This window comes from Octodon degus, unplaced genomic scaffold (assembly GCF_000260255.1).
Source record: "Octodon degus isolate 3935 unplaced genomic scaffold, OctDeg1.0 scaffold00128, whole genome shotgun sequence".
Lineage (NCBI taxonomy): Eukaryota > Metazoa > Chordata > Mammalia > Rodentia > Octodontidae > Octodon > Octodon degus.
This window is the reverse complement of record NW_004524704.1, coordinates 1,822,066-1,840,005: the sequence shown is the minus strand read 5'-3', so window position 1 is coordinate 1,840,005 and position 17,940 is coordinate 1,822,066. Positions and strand designations below refer to the sequence as shown.

At 45.8% G+C, this 17,940-nt stretch overlaps 1 protein-coding gene across 2 annotated transcripts in view; it reads right to left on the bottom strand.

The window, feature by feature from the left end:
- Window positions 1–17,940, bottom strand: part of Kng1 (kininogen 1) — a 31,373-nt gene that overhangs the window by 12,596 nt on the left and 837 nt on the right. For both annotated transcript variants that reach the window (XM_023700908.1, XM_023700909.1), the window contains exons 2-5: window positions 14,377–14,487; window positions 12,168–12,252; window positions 7,962–8,134; window positions 6,617–6,724 (exon numbers count right to left, since the gene is read on the bottom strand). In XM_023700908.1, coding sequence (XP_023556676.1) covers window positions 6,617–6,724; window positions 7,962–8,134; window positions 12,168–12,252; window positions 14,377–14,487 — 477 coding nt within the window. The remainder of the gene's footprint in view (window positions 1–6,616; window positions 6,725–7,961; window positions 8,135–12,167; window positions 12,253–14,376; window positions 14,488–17,940) is intronic.

The following is a 17,940-nucleotide window of genomic DNA, read 5'->3' as shown; positions in this document are numbered from 1 at the left end:
AATAAAAATATATTTAAATTTAAAATAAAGCATACAGCAGAGCACAGCAGCCGGGGTTCAATCCCTGGCGTGCAGTGCCGGCCCCACCCCCGGGGCACGCAGATGGCTATTTTTTTTTAAATTAATTTTATTGAGAAAGAAATAGCAGTGAGACAATTTCAAAACAGGTTAGTAGGACAGTTACAATAATTAATACATTGCGTACTGTTGTCTTCATAGTAGTTATTCATAGTACAAGATGCAGACATAATATCTTATCTAAACTATTGAAACTGGCGTGGTGGCACGCCCCTGTAATCCCATCACTTGGGAGGCTAAAAACAGGAGGATCACTAGGAGTCCGATCTATGTAGTGAGACCCTGTACGTAGTACACTCTGTAGACCCTGTCCTAAAGTCCCTTAAAATAAATAAATAAATATAAAGAAAATAAGGCATAAACAAAATTAGGTGAGACAAACCAAATTAGAATGTTATTAATACTAGATAAAGTAAAATTGAAAATAACATATTTAAAGATATAGGCTATAGAATCAAAAGGTACAAAGAACACATTATTAGATACATGAAAACAAATAGAAATAATTATGGTGGGACAATTTTAAAGTTCAACTATAAATCTAAGAGAAGGCAAATGGATAAAAAATAAGATCACAGAAGACTTTTATATGATACAAGTGATTTAAATGATACTTTCATGAGGATTGCACAAATATTTTAATTGTTTTTACATTAGATGGTAGGCCACAAAAAAAAGTTAAATGAATTTTGCTGTGTAAAAGAAAGGGGAGGGAGAAAGACAGAGAGACAGACTGAGACACACAGAGAGAGACAGGGAGAGAGAGAAAGACAGACAGACAGACAGACAGACAGACAGACACACACACACACACACACACACACACACACACACACACGGGAATAGCATGTAAGTTAATCACAGGCAGGACCGGGGCCAAAGCTCAGCAGCATGGCTCCTACCTGGCAAGCGTGAGGTCCTGAGTTCAATTCCTGATTTCCCCCCCAACAAACTCCACAAATTAATCACATCCTTATCAAACCAGAAAAAGTCAACGAAGATACCCCATACCCCAAGGACAAGAGGAAAATAGCACTCAGATGGCTTTGGCTATGCAGTTCAATATCAGTTTTTCTATATTCCTTTATTATCTTTTTCTCTTTCTTTCTTCTTTTTTTTTTTTTTTCTTTCTTTCTTTCTTTCTTTCTTTCTTTCTTTCTTTCTTTCTTTCTTTTTTTTTTTTTTTTTTGGTGGAACCAGGGATTAAGCCCTTGTGCTTGCCAGGGAAGCGCTTATTCCACTGAGCCATCTTCCCGGCCCCCTCCTTTTTTATCTCAAAGTTTTTCCTTAAACTAAAACTGTTGGAACGTTTTAGATATACACAATGACCTCAGCCATTGCGGGATTTGTACCTGCACATGCTGTATCTGGGTGCGGATCTTCCCCATCTCCTCGCCTCTCAACTCCTCTTCCTGTCCTTGTTTACAAAAGCTTTGCTTCTGGCTTTTCCTTCTTTTCTAATTTTTTTTCTTCTCCTTTCCTTCCTTTCCCCTCCCCACCTCCCTTCCCATTTGAACATTTTCCTCCTATTTCACAATACATATTATCTTTTTAAAAAATTATTATCATGCATTTGGTGCCGAGTCTCACTATGCAGCTCAGACTCCTAGTGACCTCCTGTTTCAGCTTCCAGGGCTAGGATTACAGGCGTGCACCACCACGCCTGGTCGTGGTGGCTGCCTTAGTGTGCCTGGGGTGGGGCTGGTGTGGCATGCGCTGCCAAGGATTGAACCCCGGCCCCTGAGCTTGCCTGAGCAGGTGCTTAGTCCACTGAGCTGTCTCACCGACCCCACAATACCTAGTATCCATTTTGGTCCTTATTTACACTCTCAGTTTCTCCCACCAGAGAAACAATGTGGTACTTGCATATGTGTGTCCCATTTATTTCATCTAACTGTATGGTCTCAAGGTGCATCCATTTACCTGGAAATGTTCCAAACCAATCCTTGTTTATGGCACACTAGTACTCCACCACACGAGAAAACCACATCTTCATCCATTCTTACCTTTTTTTTTTTTTTTTTTCCGGAACCAGGGATTGAACTCAAGCCCTTGTGCTTGTCAGGCAAGTGCTTATTCAACTGAGCTATCTCCCTGGCCCATCCATTTATATCTTGAATTTTTTAATGGTATGTTTCCAATAAAGGAACACACACATAACAAATGTCATTTCTTTGAAGCAGGGTCTCACTATGTAGCTTAGACTGGTCTGGAATTCACTACGAAGCCTAGGCTGGCCTTGAACTCACAGTGGTCCTCCTGCCTCAACCTCCCCAGTGCTGAGATTACAAGTGTATACCACTTTGCCTGGTAGTAAATACCATTTTTTAAAGATCTAGAAAATGCTACTTTTCTAATGCTTTAATTGGAAAGAGCATGCTGGAGAAGCCCAGTAATTCTAAATTCTATTAGCACATCTAATTCGCTGAGAAGCTTTTAGATATTTTTGTCTGCAGTGACCCTCCCCCCCCCCCGCCCCTGTACCTCGTCCAGTTAAATCAGTATGTTTCTTTCCTGGAGCAGGGGGAAATGCTTGGGAATATCCTTTAAAAAAATAAAACTAGCCAGGTGGTGTGGTATAGTGGTGCCCACCTGCACTTCCAGCACTCTGGGAGGCTGAGGCAGGAGGATTGCAAGTTTGAATCTAACTCATGCAGTTTAGTGACTTAGCAAAACCCTGTCTCAAAATTTAAAAAATCTTGAAAGGCTGCAGACAACTGGCCAGATGATTTTAACAATCTTTATGAGTTGAGAACTGTTTATAAAATCTTTTAAATCATAGCTTTTACTTAGAACCTCCTGAGAACCTCAATAGTGTGCATTCTGAGGCGGGGAGGTGGGATTCTGCTTTCTAGCAGGCTTCCGGGCATGCCTGTTCTGTTAAGCGGGTGGAGAAGGACACTTGAACAGCAAGGCCTTGAGCCCTGCCGACCACGGGCAGAGTACTTCCCTTACACTTTGTTTCCCTTAAGTGTCACCAGAGCTCTGTAAGGTAGGTGCAGGTATCATTTCCTATTTTATAAAGAATTGGAGTCTCGGAGAAATTATACAAAAGACCAGCTAGCTTGGTGACTACAGTTTTGCTGTGTTGGGGCCGGGGAGATGGCTCAGTGGAATAAGCACTTCCCTGACAAGTGCAAGGGCCTGAGTTCAATCCCTGATTCCGGAAAAAAAGAAAAAAAATTTGCTGTGTTGCAAAGGAATAATTAAACTAAACCTTACAACCAGGTATAGAAAGATTAAAATGCCACATAACCTCTAGATCTACACAACCATAGCTGACCGAACAGAAAACGCTTCGTGAGGCCAGACTTGCCTCAAATGGAAAAGGAGCACTAGCTTTATGATTCTAGAAAGCTCTTCTGTGGGCCTTAGTACCTCTGTATCACATCACTACTGGACTCGTAGTGATCCTCCTGTTTTCAGCCTCCCAAGTGCTGGGATTACAGGTGTGCACCACCACACCCAGTCTCAATTGCTCTCTCAGCACACCCCAGGGGTGGGACCAGCACGGCATGCCCAGGATCAAACCCTGGCCCCTGCGTCTGCCTAAGCAGGTACTTTAGTCCGTTGAGCTATCTGGCCAGCCCTTTCAAAAGTGTTCTCTCCTTGAAGCAGAAATTGTGTGCCCAGTTAGCTTTAAATTCTCATGCTGCCTTCTCCTGGCCCCTCATAAACGCTAATCTCTTCTGTCTCTATGAATTTGCTTATTCTCTGTATTTTATATAAGTAGAACCATACAGTATTTATGCTTCTGTGTCTGGCTTATTTCAATAGCATAATGTTCCAAGGCTCACTTATGTTGTATCATATACTGGGATCTCATTCCTTTTCATGGACTGAAGTGTACACATCAGATTTCATTCATTTCTTTATCTGCTGGTGCCCATGTGGCTTGTTTTCAGCCTTAAGCTAGTATGTACTATGAATAGTAATGCTAAGATCATTAGTGTACATGCATTTTTAAATTTTTGTTGTGGCTGTTAATCTTTTGGCTTTTGTACTGGAAATCAAACACAGGACCTTGTGCCCACCAGCCAGGCATTGTGCTGCTAAGCTATATCCCCGGTCCCCCATGCATTTGCTTAAGTAGTATCTGTTTTCAATTATTTGCTAGCATATACCTAGGGATGCAATTGGTTGGTTTTATGTCATTTCTTTTTCAAAAATAAATTTTTAAATATTTGTTTACTTATTCATTCATTCATTTAGCACAGGATCTCATTACGCAACTTGGACTCCTAGTGATCCTCCTGTCTCAGCCGCCCCAGCGCTGGCATTACAGGCGTGCACCACCACACCCAATCTCAGTGGCCAGCATGGTGTACAGCATGCAGTACTGGAGATGGAAACTGGGTCTTTGTACTTGCCAGGCAGGCACTTAGACTGCTGAGCTATCTCCCCAGCCTCTATTTTATGTCATTTCATGTTTAACTTTTTGAGGAATTAGCAAACCCTTCCCATAGTGGCTGCAGTATTTTGCAGTCTTCCCAGCAGTGTTTAACAGTTCTGCTTCCTCCATGACCTCTCCCATCCTGTTATCAGCCCCCTTTCTATGACAGTCACCACTAGGCATGAAGTGGCTTTGCAGTGAGGTTTGTATTTGCATTTCCCTGGTGGTTAATGATGCCAACTATCTTGGCATGTACTGGTTGCCAACTTTCATAGCCTTTCTAGGGAAAGGTCTATTTGAGTTCCTCTGCGCATTTTTGAGTTGAGTGAATTGCCTTTTTATATTTAAGTTGCAATGATCCTACGCCTATTCTGCATATTAAACCCTTTTCAGAGATACAATCTGCAAACCTTTCCTCTCATTCTGTGGATTGTCTGTTCCCTGTCTTGATTATGTCCTTTTTGCTTCTTTCTTCAAGTATAAAATAAGTGCATACTTTAGAAAATGTGAAAGTATGGGGGAATTCCAAAAAACATGAAAAACTGGAAAAATCACCTAAAACTTAACTGAATGTTAGTTATAGTCTGTTTTTTTGGCATATTTAGTTTTCATTACTTTGTATGTTTACAATTACTTTTTTTTCTTTCAGAAGTTTACTTAGTATCATGCAAGAGAAGACTTTGCTTAATACTACAGAACATTTCGAAACTTGAGTTACAAACAAATACCACATTATTTGCCCTTGTGATTGGCTTCCATTTTCACACATTGATAAGAGGGAAAAAGCTACATATGTCTGAAAGGTAAAATCACTAACTCCTATGGAAACCTTTAAGATGAAAGGGAGGCCCGTGTTAAAAGGATTAACCTACTTAGTAAACCTGTATTTTGTTTAACACCAGTTAATCAAAGTTTTGGGGTTTTTTTCCTTCCTGTGCCCTAGTTTTTCAAATACAGACTGGAAGTAACAAAATTTCATATGCCCTTTCTTTCCTGATCAGGTTGATGTTTCAACAAAGTAGTTTTAAGCTCCATCCATTCAGACAATTACTTATACTCTATATATTTGCATGAATTCAGCTGAGTCTACATGGACTTTTTTGTGGTTTCTCTAGCATATCATACGCATTTGTCTGTGTCCCTAACAGCTCCGTAGACAGCATTCTAATGTACGGGTGTACTGTAGCTTACCCACCCCTTCCTCAAATTGCGTACATAATTTACTTCCAAAGTTGTTCTATTGAAATAGCGCTAGCTGGGCATGCCCACTCGGAATTCCAGCTGGTTGGGGGGCTGAGGCAGATTTCAAGTTCAACGCCACCCTGTGCCACTAAGTGAGACCCTATTTCAAAATAAACAGATTAAAAGGGCTGAGGCTATAGACCAGGGGTAGGGCCCTTGCCTAGCATGTGTAAGGCCCGGGTTCAATCCCCAATACTTCTAAAACCAACCAATCAATCAATAACAAGTATGCCAAAATGTATATCTTAGGCCTAGAGTTTCCATCCTCTCTGAATATTCTAGACTTTTAGAAGCAGTATTACTGGATGACAGACCTGCAGCAATTCTTCAGGTGAGGTAAGCTTTGTTAAAGTGTAGGTAGCCCACAAAGACACCCTGCCTTGTCACCTTCACATCCTCCCCCCCGCCGAGGGCCTCCTGGAGAGACACAACTGGCATCATTGCATTGGACAATGTACATTCACCAGAAAAGGACAGAGACCCAGAATGGTTTATTAGAGACAAGGGCAGGAGAAGAAAGAGTAGACAGTAAGTGGAAAAGAGTCTGAGGTGAGGCACTGCCCTGCACAGGCAGAGCACGCTGCAAGGTCATGGAGCATGGAGAAAGAAGAGGTGGTATGGAGGTAGGCGGTCATAAAGACCAATGTGACAATTTCACCACTTGTCTCCAGCTGTCCCTAGCCCCTGCCACACACTGCAGAGACTCATTGTGAGGTGAGCAGACTCCTCTGCCAGCCATGTAAGAGCAAGCCACAAGGTGAGCTGCAAGCGAATGTGTGCGTGGAGCGCTAAGGGTCACCTGAGTTTTAGTGCCAGCCTTGCCCCCCAGCTTGGCGGTTCCTACACCCATAAACACCATGAATGCAACGCTGAGGACTTTATGATTAAACTGTGCCTACTTACGCCGTTTGGAAGGGACTTGCACTCTGGACTTAAGAGCTGAAACTTTTCCTTGGAACAATTAGTTTGGATAACCGAGTAGGTGATGTCGTAGTTCCATCCATTCACCACCTGCAACAATTTCAGATCCCGTATTTAAAGTGTAGTCTAAGCATCATCCACAGTGCTATGAAAAACAGCATAATTACCCTTGTTCCTTAACTCATCACTGGCAGTGTGTCCTGTTAGGCTGCAGAAAGGGAAAGCTTGGCTGAATGCTGTGAAACAGGAATGCTCTTCTACGTGAGAAAACCCGGGAGCTGGGTGACCTTTCAGGTTCTTAGAACTCCAGCTGGGAGGTTTCTCCTGTTTGTCGTGGGCTGGCCCCACTCTGACAGCTATACATGGACATCACTGAATAAAACATGCATCTGGCGTCCAGGCAGGTCACAAGCTTTACTGAATTCAGGGACTTACTGACCAGGTGTGTCGCTCATTAGGGGCTGAAATACAAGGGACCCAGCCAGCTAGCAGGAAAAGCATGGTGCACCGAGACACTAAAAAACCATCTTCTTAGGTATCTATTTTTCCACCCCCCTGCCTAAGGATAGGAGAACCATAATTTAGGGAGTACCCAGACAGTCATGCCAATTATTTTAGACACAGTTTAGTATTCCGGGACTATGTTTACATCATAATAGCAAGATGATGAGATAGATTTTTTAAATACCCCCTAAAAGATAATATAGATTTTTTAAAACCCCAAAGCCAGAATGGCTTTTGTACTTCATCATCTCCAGGAAGATCGTGTAATGTGGGTATTTGTTTCTTTAAAACATACTTCAAAGGAAGAGAGTCAGTCCAGCCACCTCCCTGCCCTTTCCGTACAGCACTACCCTACTCACTTTTTTCTTGCTTGGTTTGGCACCAGGAATCAAACTCAGGACCTCGCGCTTGCCAGGCAGGCCCTGTGCCGCTGAGCTGCATCCCTGGCCCTACCCTACCCACTTTGACCAGAAGGAAACCCTTTGCTGTCTGTGCTATTCACAGGCGATGCAAATGAGCTTCTCCTGCCAGCCCAGCAAAACTACATGTTCCTCCCACCAATGGTTTAAGTCCATCTCTCAGGAACATTGCAAGGGCAGGATATCAGGCCTCATTCTTTTAAAGTTCCTTAAGGTATCTCAAGTTATAAAAGCAGTACCTGACTGTCTCCTTGTAGATAAATATAAAACATTGCTGATATGTACGATCAGGTAGTGTGATACGGAACAGGGCACAGTGAGGATTCATACCCTCCGTCCTCTTCATTATTTAGTTTTCAGTGTTAAATATAAAGAGACAACAAATGGATGTGAGAAGCACGAACCTGTCTCTGGGCTCTTTTCACCTCCCCGACAGTGAAGAGGTAGGCGTGCTTGGTGTCGTTGTTGAAGTGTTGGATGGCGTGTGTCAGGATGGGCTCCAGCTCCTGGCTCTCGGGGGAGATGGGGTGCATGCAGCCCAAGCAGGCGTACTCCGTGGTCACCACAGGGCCCCTCGCTTGACAAACAGCAGGCAAAAAGGCAGAGTTAGCACCCAAAGCCAGTGAGCAGAGACCTCAGCTTAGAGCCAAGAAGTTAACCGATAAACAAGCTTTCCAGGAAACCTTAGATAGACTGTAAAAAGATAGACTGTAAATTTTACAAGATTGCATTGTAAAATTCAGAGGAAAAAAATCACTCAGGAACATTTTATATGCACAATAGATGCACATTATTTTAAATGTATCTTAAAATATTTTTAGTTATGAAAGCAGTACATGAATTTAACCTTTTGTAAGAATTTATAACATTCTCAGAAGACTAAGTGCCTGCTTTGGCAAGCGCAAGGACCAGGGTTCGATCCCCAGTCCTGCATGCTAGGCCGGCCCCACCCCCGGGGCACACTGATCTGGACTGAGCCTAGGCGTGGTGGCACAGGCCTGTAATCCCAGTGCTGAGGAGGCTGAAAACAGGAGGATCACTATGAGCCCGAGCTGTGTAGTGAGACCCTGTAGCAAATACATGAGATTATCAGTGTTGTGTGATGTGAAAAAATGCAAAATAAACATGTCTTCGGGCTCTTTTTACTTCTCTAATAGCAAAGGACATGTTTATCATATCAGATTGATATAAAGTATATCAAACCCTGCATCCAACTTCAAGGAAATCCCATTAACACTGAGAAATAATGTATAATATGATAAACATGCGCTTTGCTATTAGAGAAGTAAAAAGAGCCCGAACACATGTTTATTTTACAATTTGTCACATCACACAGCACTGATAAAATTTGGTAGATTTTTTTTTTTTTTTGCCAGATGTGGTGGTGCATCCCTGTAATCCCAGCACTCGGAAGAGTGAGGCAAGAGGATCATTGTGAATTCCAGACTAGCCTGGGCTATAAAATGAGGTCAACGCCAGCCTGAGCTGCACAACGAGACCCTGTCTCAAAAAGAAAAAAAAGTTAGGTATTTACATTAAGGTTTCATCACCTAAAATAACCAGCAACAGGAGGGAAATGCCCGGCAGTTCTGTGGCTGGCAGGAAGGCTGCTCTGCCTTCTCCTGTGAGTTGCACGGCAGGCAAAGGCGTGTAAAGGTAGCGCAGCATGCACCAGAGAAAGAGTGGCTGGCCGCACGTCCTCCTCCGCAGCTTGGCCCTGCTGTCACGTGCCAGCTGCTGCCTGGGCTGGGCGGAAGCGTCAGTGTGTTGGGAGCGGTCATTGCTCTGAAGCAGCTGACAGCAGTGGAGAGACAGAACAGGAGCTGGGTCACTTCAGTATGATTCACAAGCTCTTGGAAAGACAGGAGCCCCGAGTGTCATCAGGGAAAAGATGGAGATGAAGATGCCTGAGCTAAGGAGGATGAAGGTGACAGGAGGTGTCAATACAAGGTGTGAGGGGCTGGGGACAGGGAGGGAGGGCTCCTGAGAAGCCAGATGAGTGGATCCCAGCAAAGCCGTGAACACATTTTATCAAAGCTTTGGGAATCATCGAGAGAGGTGGTGCTGGGCCACTGGGCCTGGGCCTCGGTCAAGGCCGGGAGCGGCTGACTGCTCAGAGGTCACCAGGTGTCGGGAGGTGCTGGGCATCCTGTGGGCTCCTCCCCAGGGAGAAGACACACTCGACACTCCCCATAGAATGCCAGGGTGGTCAGGTGCCCTTGACAGTGTGTGGAGAATGGCCCACTGTTCGTAGAGGCATTGCGGGTGGGATTCTGAGAAAGGGAAGTAAGATATTTGAAAAAGTTTGTAGTAAATTATATCATGGGGACTGGTGAGATGGCTCAGCGGTCCAAGTGCCTGCCTGGCAAGTGCAAGGACCAGGGCTCAATCTCTGGTTCTGCGTACCGTGCTGGCCCTGGCCCTGGACGCGCCAGTGCTGGCCACCGAAACCAGGCATGGCAGTGCACACCTGCAATCCCAGTGCTGGGGAGGCTGAGACAGGAGGATCAGAGCAGGTCTGAGCTGTGTAGAGAGACCCTGAACCAAATGATTAAGTATTCTAGCATAAGCATTGCTTTCAACAGGGAGCCTAACCTGCTGGTCCGTAGGGGCAAACACGCAGGCTGCAGGCTACGGCTGCAGGGAGCTGTGTCCCTGGGGACAGAGGGCAGCCCAGGGTCCCCTCCATGAGTGGATACACAGAGGCAAACACTATTGGAGAGCTACCATGTGGGACCCCCTGCCCTCAGGGGTCGGCGCCCCGGGGGCTGGCCTCCTTGCCCTTTATTGCCTTCCTCTCCTTCGAGTGTCAGAAAGATGCTTACTGGGCATCTGCGTGGGTTTTTCTTCCCTTCTCCTCTCAGATGCGAATGCAGAGCCAGGGTACCGGGCCAAGGTCAAAAACTAGAGGATTTCCGTGGGAGAGGTGGGAGAATCCCTGGTGCTTATCAGGAAGAAAAAAGAGGAAAAGGTGACTATGGAAAAAGGGAAGACTGCGAGAGGATCGCAGAGTTTACCTCGTCTCAGGCTGGCTGGATTCAGATGGAGAAGAGAGAGAAAAAAGCCACCGCCTGACTCCAGAGAAGCTTAGAGAAAGATGAGCGTTTTGTTTTTCTGGCTGACAGCATGGTTTTTCATGCCAGAGAGATTTTTGTACCTCTCCCTTTGTCCCCAGGGCAGGGGTGGTGTGGTGTGTGCCTGCTCAGGTTTGCTGCTGGTCACCCCCTGGGGGACATTCTTTTTATTTCGAGACAGGCTTAAGTTGCCCAGGCTGGTCCCAAAGCTATCACCCACAATCCCCCTCAGTAGTTGGGATTACAGGTGTACACCATCACACTAGGCTACTGCACAGATTTTTTTAAAAATCAGAATAAAGATTTCTAATTACTTGGGAACTGTTTTCTTCCTTAGACTGTTTTTATGTTTATTTTTTTCATGCAACCTCTTGTAAGACCCAGAACTCTAGGGATACAACTCTGAGGGCTCTGAACAGACAACTGAGGCCAGCATACCTCATCCTTGGCACTGTGGGGACATAGGAGGTGACATGGATGCTCTAAGCCTCGCACTGGAACCCCGCTGGCAGAGGCCACCTCATGGGAGGCTTTGGGAACCGCCAGCGCCTGCCTGGTGATGCCTGTTCCCCTGGATTTGGCAGAGCTAATGGTAGCTGTGTCTGTTGATAAGCTGTTTCATAATTACCTTTGTAAGGAATTTCATTTATTGAGGGGCTACTCTACCAAATCCACTACTATGTAGGGGTCTTGGGCAAGTTGCTTAGCTTTTGTCGGGTTGTTTCCTTATCTGAAAAATAGGGGTATCAAACCAACATCTTAATGCAGATTCTTATTAGCGTATTATCCTGACTGCCAGGCACTGTGCCTTCAGGCAAGTGCACGCCTGTAATCCCAGAACTGGTGGCAGGGCTGGGGCTGGAGGATCACAAGTTCGAGCCCAGCCTAGGCAACTTGGTGACTTAGAGAGATCCCTTCTCTAAGTAAAAACTAAAAAGGGGCTGGAGATGCAGCCCAGTGTGGAGGTTCCAGGTTCGGTCTTGGTACCACAAAACGTGTGTGTTGGGGGGAGTTCTAATATCTGCCTCATGGAGTAGTGCAGTAAAGGGCCAAGGTCCGCGGCTGGCGCAGGGCTGGTGTGTGCTAACCAACATCTTAATGCAGATTCTTATTAGCGTATTATCCTGACTGCCAGCGCTGTGCCTTCAGGCAAATGCATGTCTCTTCAGCTTTAATGCCGCTGTCAGGTGAGGAGTACTGTTACCTCTCTTTCTAAAGAAGGAAAAGTGAAGAAGGGGAAAGGCACTAGGACGCTGTTTGCAAGTGAAGACAGGTAGGGGCCTGCTCCTCCATCGGGAGGCCCCCTGCTCCTGCCTGACACACTTGGTGAGTGAGGGAGAGAGCGTTCCGAGGGAAGGACTGGCACATGCGCGGCCCTACCTCAGGCTCCTGCACCCCACCTGTGTACCCGTGCGCCCCAACACCACACTGCACCCTCTGCCAGAGAGCAGCAGCCTGGCGTAGGCTGTTTCTGGCACACAGGAATAGTTACTTCCTCCTTCTCCCCAGGGCAGGGCCACCGGTCACATCAGCTACCTGGAGTAACATGGCAGGTCTGGGCGGCCACAGAGAATCTGTTATTCTTCCTCTTCCGCACCGTTGCTGTGCATTCTCCAGTGGCCTAAGAGAGAAGCAAGAGGACATTTATCCTAATACTTCCAATGAGGAGTCCACATAGCACCATTGATAAATACGACTTTCTTTAAAAAGGAGGGGGAGGATGTGCAAGAGAGTTCAGTGGACTAAGCACCTGCTTAGGCAAGTGCCGGGACCAGAATTTGATCCTCAATCCCAATCTGAACTGAGTAGTGACACTCTGTACCAAATAGATAAATGGGGGGGGGGGAAGAAGGGGGGAAGTGTTTCTTTTCTTAAAAAAAAAAGTTTAAGCATGACTATTTCTGCCCTCTAGTGATTTTTCTTCTTGCAGGGTACCGATACGCACGGCACAGCAGCAGAGAGGCAGCACACATGGGGCAGCTCAACACATCAGTGATTGCTTCTGGACATACTTCTCTTCCTCCGATGTTCGCAGCTCTCAGACCCTGCCCGCGAAGCTCTCCCCTTCCTCTGCCTCTCGGAGGTGGCTGATGGATACTGTTTGGATGTCTTACGTCTAACCCATCAGGAAGAGCACGGTGGCAGTGCTGCCCGGCTCTAGCCGAGGCCACCATACCACAGACACTTAATAAGCCTCACCTGTACCCTGGTTGTCGTGAGCAGTGGCGTTTGTGCCCAGCGCTGGGAAGTGAAGGCAGGGCCTCGTGCAGGCCAAGCAAGTCCTCTGCCACTGAACCAAATTCCTCAGACTGGGCTCAAATTTGCGATTCTTCCTTCTCAGCCTCCTGAACAACTGGGTCACTGTACCTGACCTGAACAGTGTTTTTTTTTTTTTTTCTTTTGTTTCCTGTTATTCTTTTGTCATGGTCATTACACTTCTAAGTGACAGCCAGTGTTTTATTGGAATAAAGCAACCTTCTCTTCACTGGCCCAGCCCTGAGAGACCCAGTGGGGAACACACTATCTAATCCTCCCACCTGCCAGTGAGGTCACTGGGGGACAGAGCCAGCCCCACACTCCTGCTCCATCACTGGGAGGCCAGGGCTGTGTCACAACTGTGAGCCACTGTCATTTCCAAACCATAAACAGGATGCAGATGTTCTGGCACAGTGGGGACTACATGGGCCACTAAAAGAGGCCACGCTATTCTCCGGCCACGCCGGGCATGTTTTGGGCATCTGGCTAAAGTAGCCCTTTGTGTGTTTATCTCACTTCATCCTCCAACAAGCCAACGGGGTCTGCACTCTCTCCCCTGGGTGGGAAGAGCCTCCACTCAGAGAGCTCAAGTGACTTGCTGGCTGTCACCCCCTAGCCAGAAGCAAAGGCAGGATCTGTCCATCCCCAGGCCTGTGCAGCCAGAGCGCCCGCACCCTCCCCTTGCCAGACCTCGAGCTTAGTCCCAGTTTTGCTTCGTTGCCTTTCCGGGGTGTGACTCACTCGTTCTGGTTGGACTGGAGCCCTGTGGAAGGGCTTTCACCATGTTTCACTGGGGCTTGGCTATGATTTTTCTGTTTATACAAGAACACACGTGTCCAGCGTCTGCACATGAAAGGTTTACGTATGGCCTTAGGAAAAGGGCTCAGCAATAGTAATTACCCCTGGGCAAGTCAAATGCAATCCACCACTGCTGAACGGTCAAGCAAACGCGACACATACACACAGTGAAATACTGTTCAGCCGTGAAAAGGGTAAAGCCCTGTCATTTCAGCAACCAGAATGGAAGTGGAAAACATGTCTAGTGAAGTAAGTCGGGCACAGAAAGGTAAAGAGCTACCCTCGCGTGCAGACACTGAAAAGGCTGGTCTCAGAAGCTGAAGGACAAACAGTATGCTTAGGGGCAGGGGGAGATGGGAAGGGAGGGTGGTAAGTGCGCGTGAGCTATGGTTAGACAGAAGGACAGGCTCTGGGGCACTGCCGCAAAGGAGGCCGACTACGGAGCGCAGCGGGCACTGCACGTGCCGAGCAGCTAGCAGAACAAGGCTGAGTGTCGCTGTCCCAGAGAAGGAATCGGGCTGAGGAGACAGCAGTGCCTGACCTCATCTAAAACTGTAGCATGTGGCGTCCCCTTGGTGGGCACAGTTGTGACGCTTTTATGTATCCATTTTAAAAATTAGTGAATTTTACAAAATAAATCCAGCTTTCCAATGGAGAGATCTGGAGGCTTGAGAATCGCCAACACACTCACAGCTTCCTCGGCGTCCCTGTAGTCACAATCCTGCCAGGTCTTGCCACTTTGGATGGGACAGTCACCCTCCTTGATTTCATACTTCACAGAATAAAACACATCCAGGTTAATCTGAAAAAAAAAAAAAAGCAATCAAGGATATTTAGAATTTATCCAACTGACTGAACAGCAAATAATTTGAGTGGATTCCAGAATAGTTATAAACATAGATCTTGATTTGATTCAAATGAGAGCCAGATATTCACTAAATAGCATATGTACATTTTTATAAATGTTTTCTTGGAGGAATATTCATAAAAATGTTTATATGTTTTATTTTGATATAGTCTCATTAAGTTGATAAAGATAGCCTTGAATTTGTAATCCTCTTTCAGCCTCCCATGTAGTTGGGATTATAGGTGCACACCAACCTACTTAGCTACAAATATTTTGTTTAAAAATTGAAAGTGTTATTCAAGGGCTAGCAAGATAGCTCAGTGGGCTAAGCATCTGCCTAGGCAAGCACAGGGATCAGGGTTCGATCCCTGGTACCACATACTACGCTGCCCCACCCCCGGGCACACTGAGCTGGACACTGAGACTGGTTGTGCTGGTGCACGCCTGTAATCCCAACACTGGGGAGGCTGAGACAGGAAGATCACTATGAGTCTGAGCCGTGTAGAGAGTTCCAAATACATAATTTTTTTTTTTAAAAAAGCGGTATTTATGGTATTATCCTGTGTTTTGTAGAAACTGATTTATTTATTTATTTTTAAATTTATTTATTTACGTGTGTGTGTGTGTGTGTGTGTGTGTGTGGTGAGCTCAGCCCACCAGGGGGCAGGACTGGCTGACATATGGTGCTGGGGGATTGAACCGTGGTCCCTGTGTTTTGCTAAGCTTGTTCTAAGTAGGTGCTTTAGACCACTGAGCCATCTCACCAGCCCTAGAAACTGATTTATATGCCTATATATTCATTTTAAAAATCTGGAAACATACACAACAATCTATTAAAATGTTTATCTCTCAGTGGTGAGATTTTAGTATCTCTCTCCTTTTTTTGAAATTTGTTTTTAATCTTTAATTTCTTTATTTATTTGGTACAGAGTCTCTCTACATAGCTCAGACTCATAGTGATCCTCCTGCATCAGCCTCCCCAGCACTGGGATTACAGGCATGTGCCACCATGCCTGGGATTTTGGGGCTGGCACAGTGTGCCCAGGGTTCTGGGGCCAGCACAGTATGCAGTACCAGGACCGAACCCAAGTCCTTGCACTTGTTAGGCAGGCACTTAGACTGCCAACCTATCTCCCCAGCCACTCTCACTTTTTTCTTTAAGTAAACATTTCTAAATTGTTTGACTTTTGTTCTGATGAGCATATATTATTTTTGCAATTATAAAAGGTAAACAATGGGCCAGGAAGATGGCTCAGTGGAATAAGCACTTCCCTGGCAAGTGCAAGGGCCTGAGTTCAATCCCCGGTTCCAAAAAAAAAAAAAAGCAAAACAACTGAAATAAAAGATAAACAAGCCTCTTTAGAAAAAAAAGTACCAGTTATCTGCATGGTAGGATTAATTCTGGGTGATTTTTAGTTTATTAGTGTGCTTTTTTTTTTTTTTTAATGTATTTGGTATAGGGTCTCACTACACAGCTTGGACTTGTATTGATCCTCCTGTTTTCAGCCTCCCCAGCGCTGGAATTACAAGTGTGTACCACCACGCCTGGTCTCTGAGGCCTGCTTAACGCACCCAGGGGTGGGGCCCGAGCAGTATATGGTGCTGGGGATTGAACCCCAGCCCCTTGCCTATGAAGGCACTTAGTCCACTGAGCTATCTTGCTGACCTTTGCTTTGCTTTCCAAGTTTTCTTTTTCCTTTTCTAAAATGATTATGATAAAATTCACATGCCATACAATTCATCCACTCAAAGTGTAGAATCATTTTTTTTTGTTAGTTCTTTTAACAATCACCATAATTTCCAGTAGCCCATCATATCATCCCAGAGAATCCCCAGATCTGTGAATTGTCATGCCAGTTACTTCCCATCATCCCTTGCTTCAGGCCCTGGCAGCCAATAACCTGCTTCCTGCCTGTGTGTGTTGCCTACCCCACACCTCCACCAGGGGAGTCACATGCAGTCCTTATATCTGACTTCTTTCACTCTCTGTAAAGCTTAGCCTTGCAGGTGTGGGGGATGTTGCAGAATTTATCAGTACACCTCTCCTTTTCGTTTTGGGTGACCTAGGTTTTCTAAAATGTCATGCGTAAGAGGTAAGAATGCTGAATTTTCAGAGGCAGAGTCCTCAGCAGAGTCACAAGGGACCTGGGGGGCCGCTGTCCAGCCTCTCACTTTGTGGCTAAGACGTGGCACTCGGGAGTGCTCTGGGCCCTGGCTCAGGAACCTTAGCCCCCAGGAAGGCAGGACCAGCCCTGCCTGCTTGTCCGCCTGCTCGAGCAGAACCTGCCTGATCACAGTGTGCTATCGCACGCCTATCAAGAAGCTGTACCCCCGAGGAGAAATGAACCTAGACGAGGGCTACAAGGACACTTCTAAAGCCAAACCAGCTTTTCGCCACAGCTGTCAGCCGATGAAGAAGACCGCATGGACATGCCACGAGGCAGCGGTCCTTACACAATCATACTGGACTGTGAAACAAAATGACTAGATTTTGCTTTCTGAGAAAAGAAAACAAAAACAAAAACAAACACATCCACTATTTTTTGCCCTTTATCTTCTAAATGTCACAAGGTTGTGTTTGTTTTTTTCCCTGCCATTTGCTTACTAATCCAGAGACATAGTCACTCATATTGAAATTGATTTAAACAAACTCTTTAAAAATCGTATTTCTATGATTCATGCATCTTGCCAGGGAGCAAAAATATGTTAAGAACCACTAAAATTTTGCTATTAACTTTGATGAATTCAGACTTCATGGTAAAAATTTTGTCTAAGGTAGTAAAACTCTGCTAACTCCTTCCAAACTCTTTGTAGACACACCTTACAAAGAACTTTCTCCTAGGGAAGGCTAGGAGCTTTTTATGGTTCTATGTCTTAGACTAGGGCCAGACAGCCAGTGAATCCTCTCACTTTAGGCTGAGTCCCGCTCGGCTTAGTGCCCACCAAGCTTCCACTTACTGTTGTTTCAGTTCATCCTAACATACTGCTTTACTCCAGAAGCCAATCTTGGCTGCTGGAGGGCTGGTCATACCCTGCCCTTTACTTGTAAGCTGAGGGTGGTAGCTTTTCTGACAGCTGTAAGCTCCTTTGGTTCTCTGGTAGATGTTGACGCATGGGGTTTGGGGGAGACAGAGAGACACAGAGAGGGAGGGGGGAGAGAGAGAGACAGAGAGAGGAGAGCCAGACAGAGAGAGGGAGAGAGAGAGAGAGAGAGAGAGAGAGAGACAGACGGACAGACAGAGACAGACAGAGAGATGGAGGGAGAGAGGGAGAAAGAGAGTGAGACAGAGCAAGACAAAGAGAGACAGAGAGAGAAGGGGAGAGGGAGAGGGAGGGAGGGAGAGAGACAGAGAGAGAGAGAGAGTAGAGAGAGAGACAGAGCCAGAGAGAGGAGAGCCAGAGAGAGGG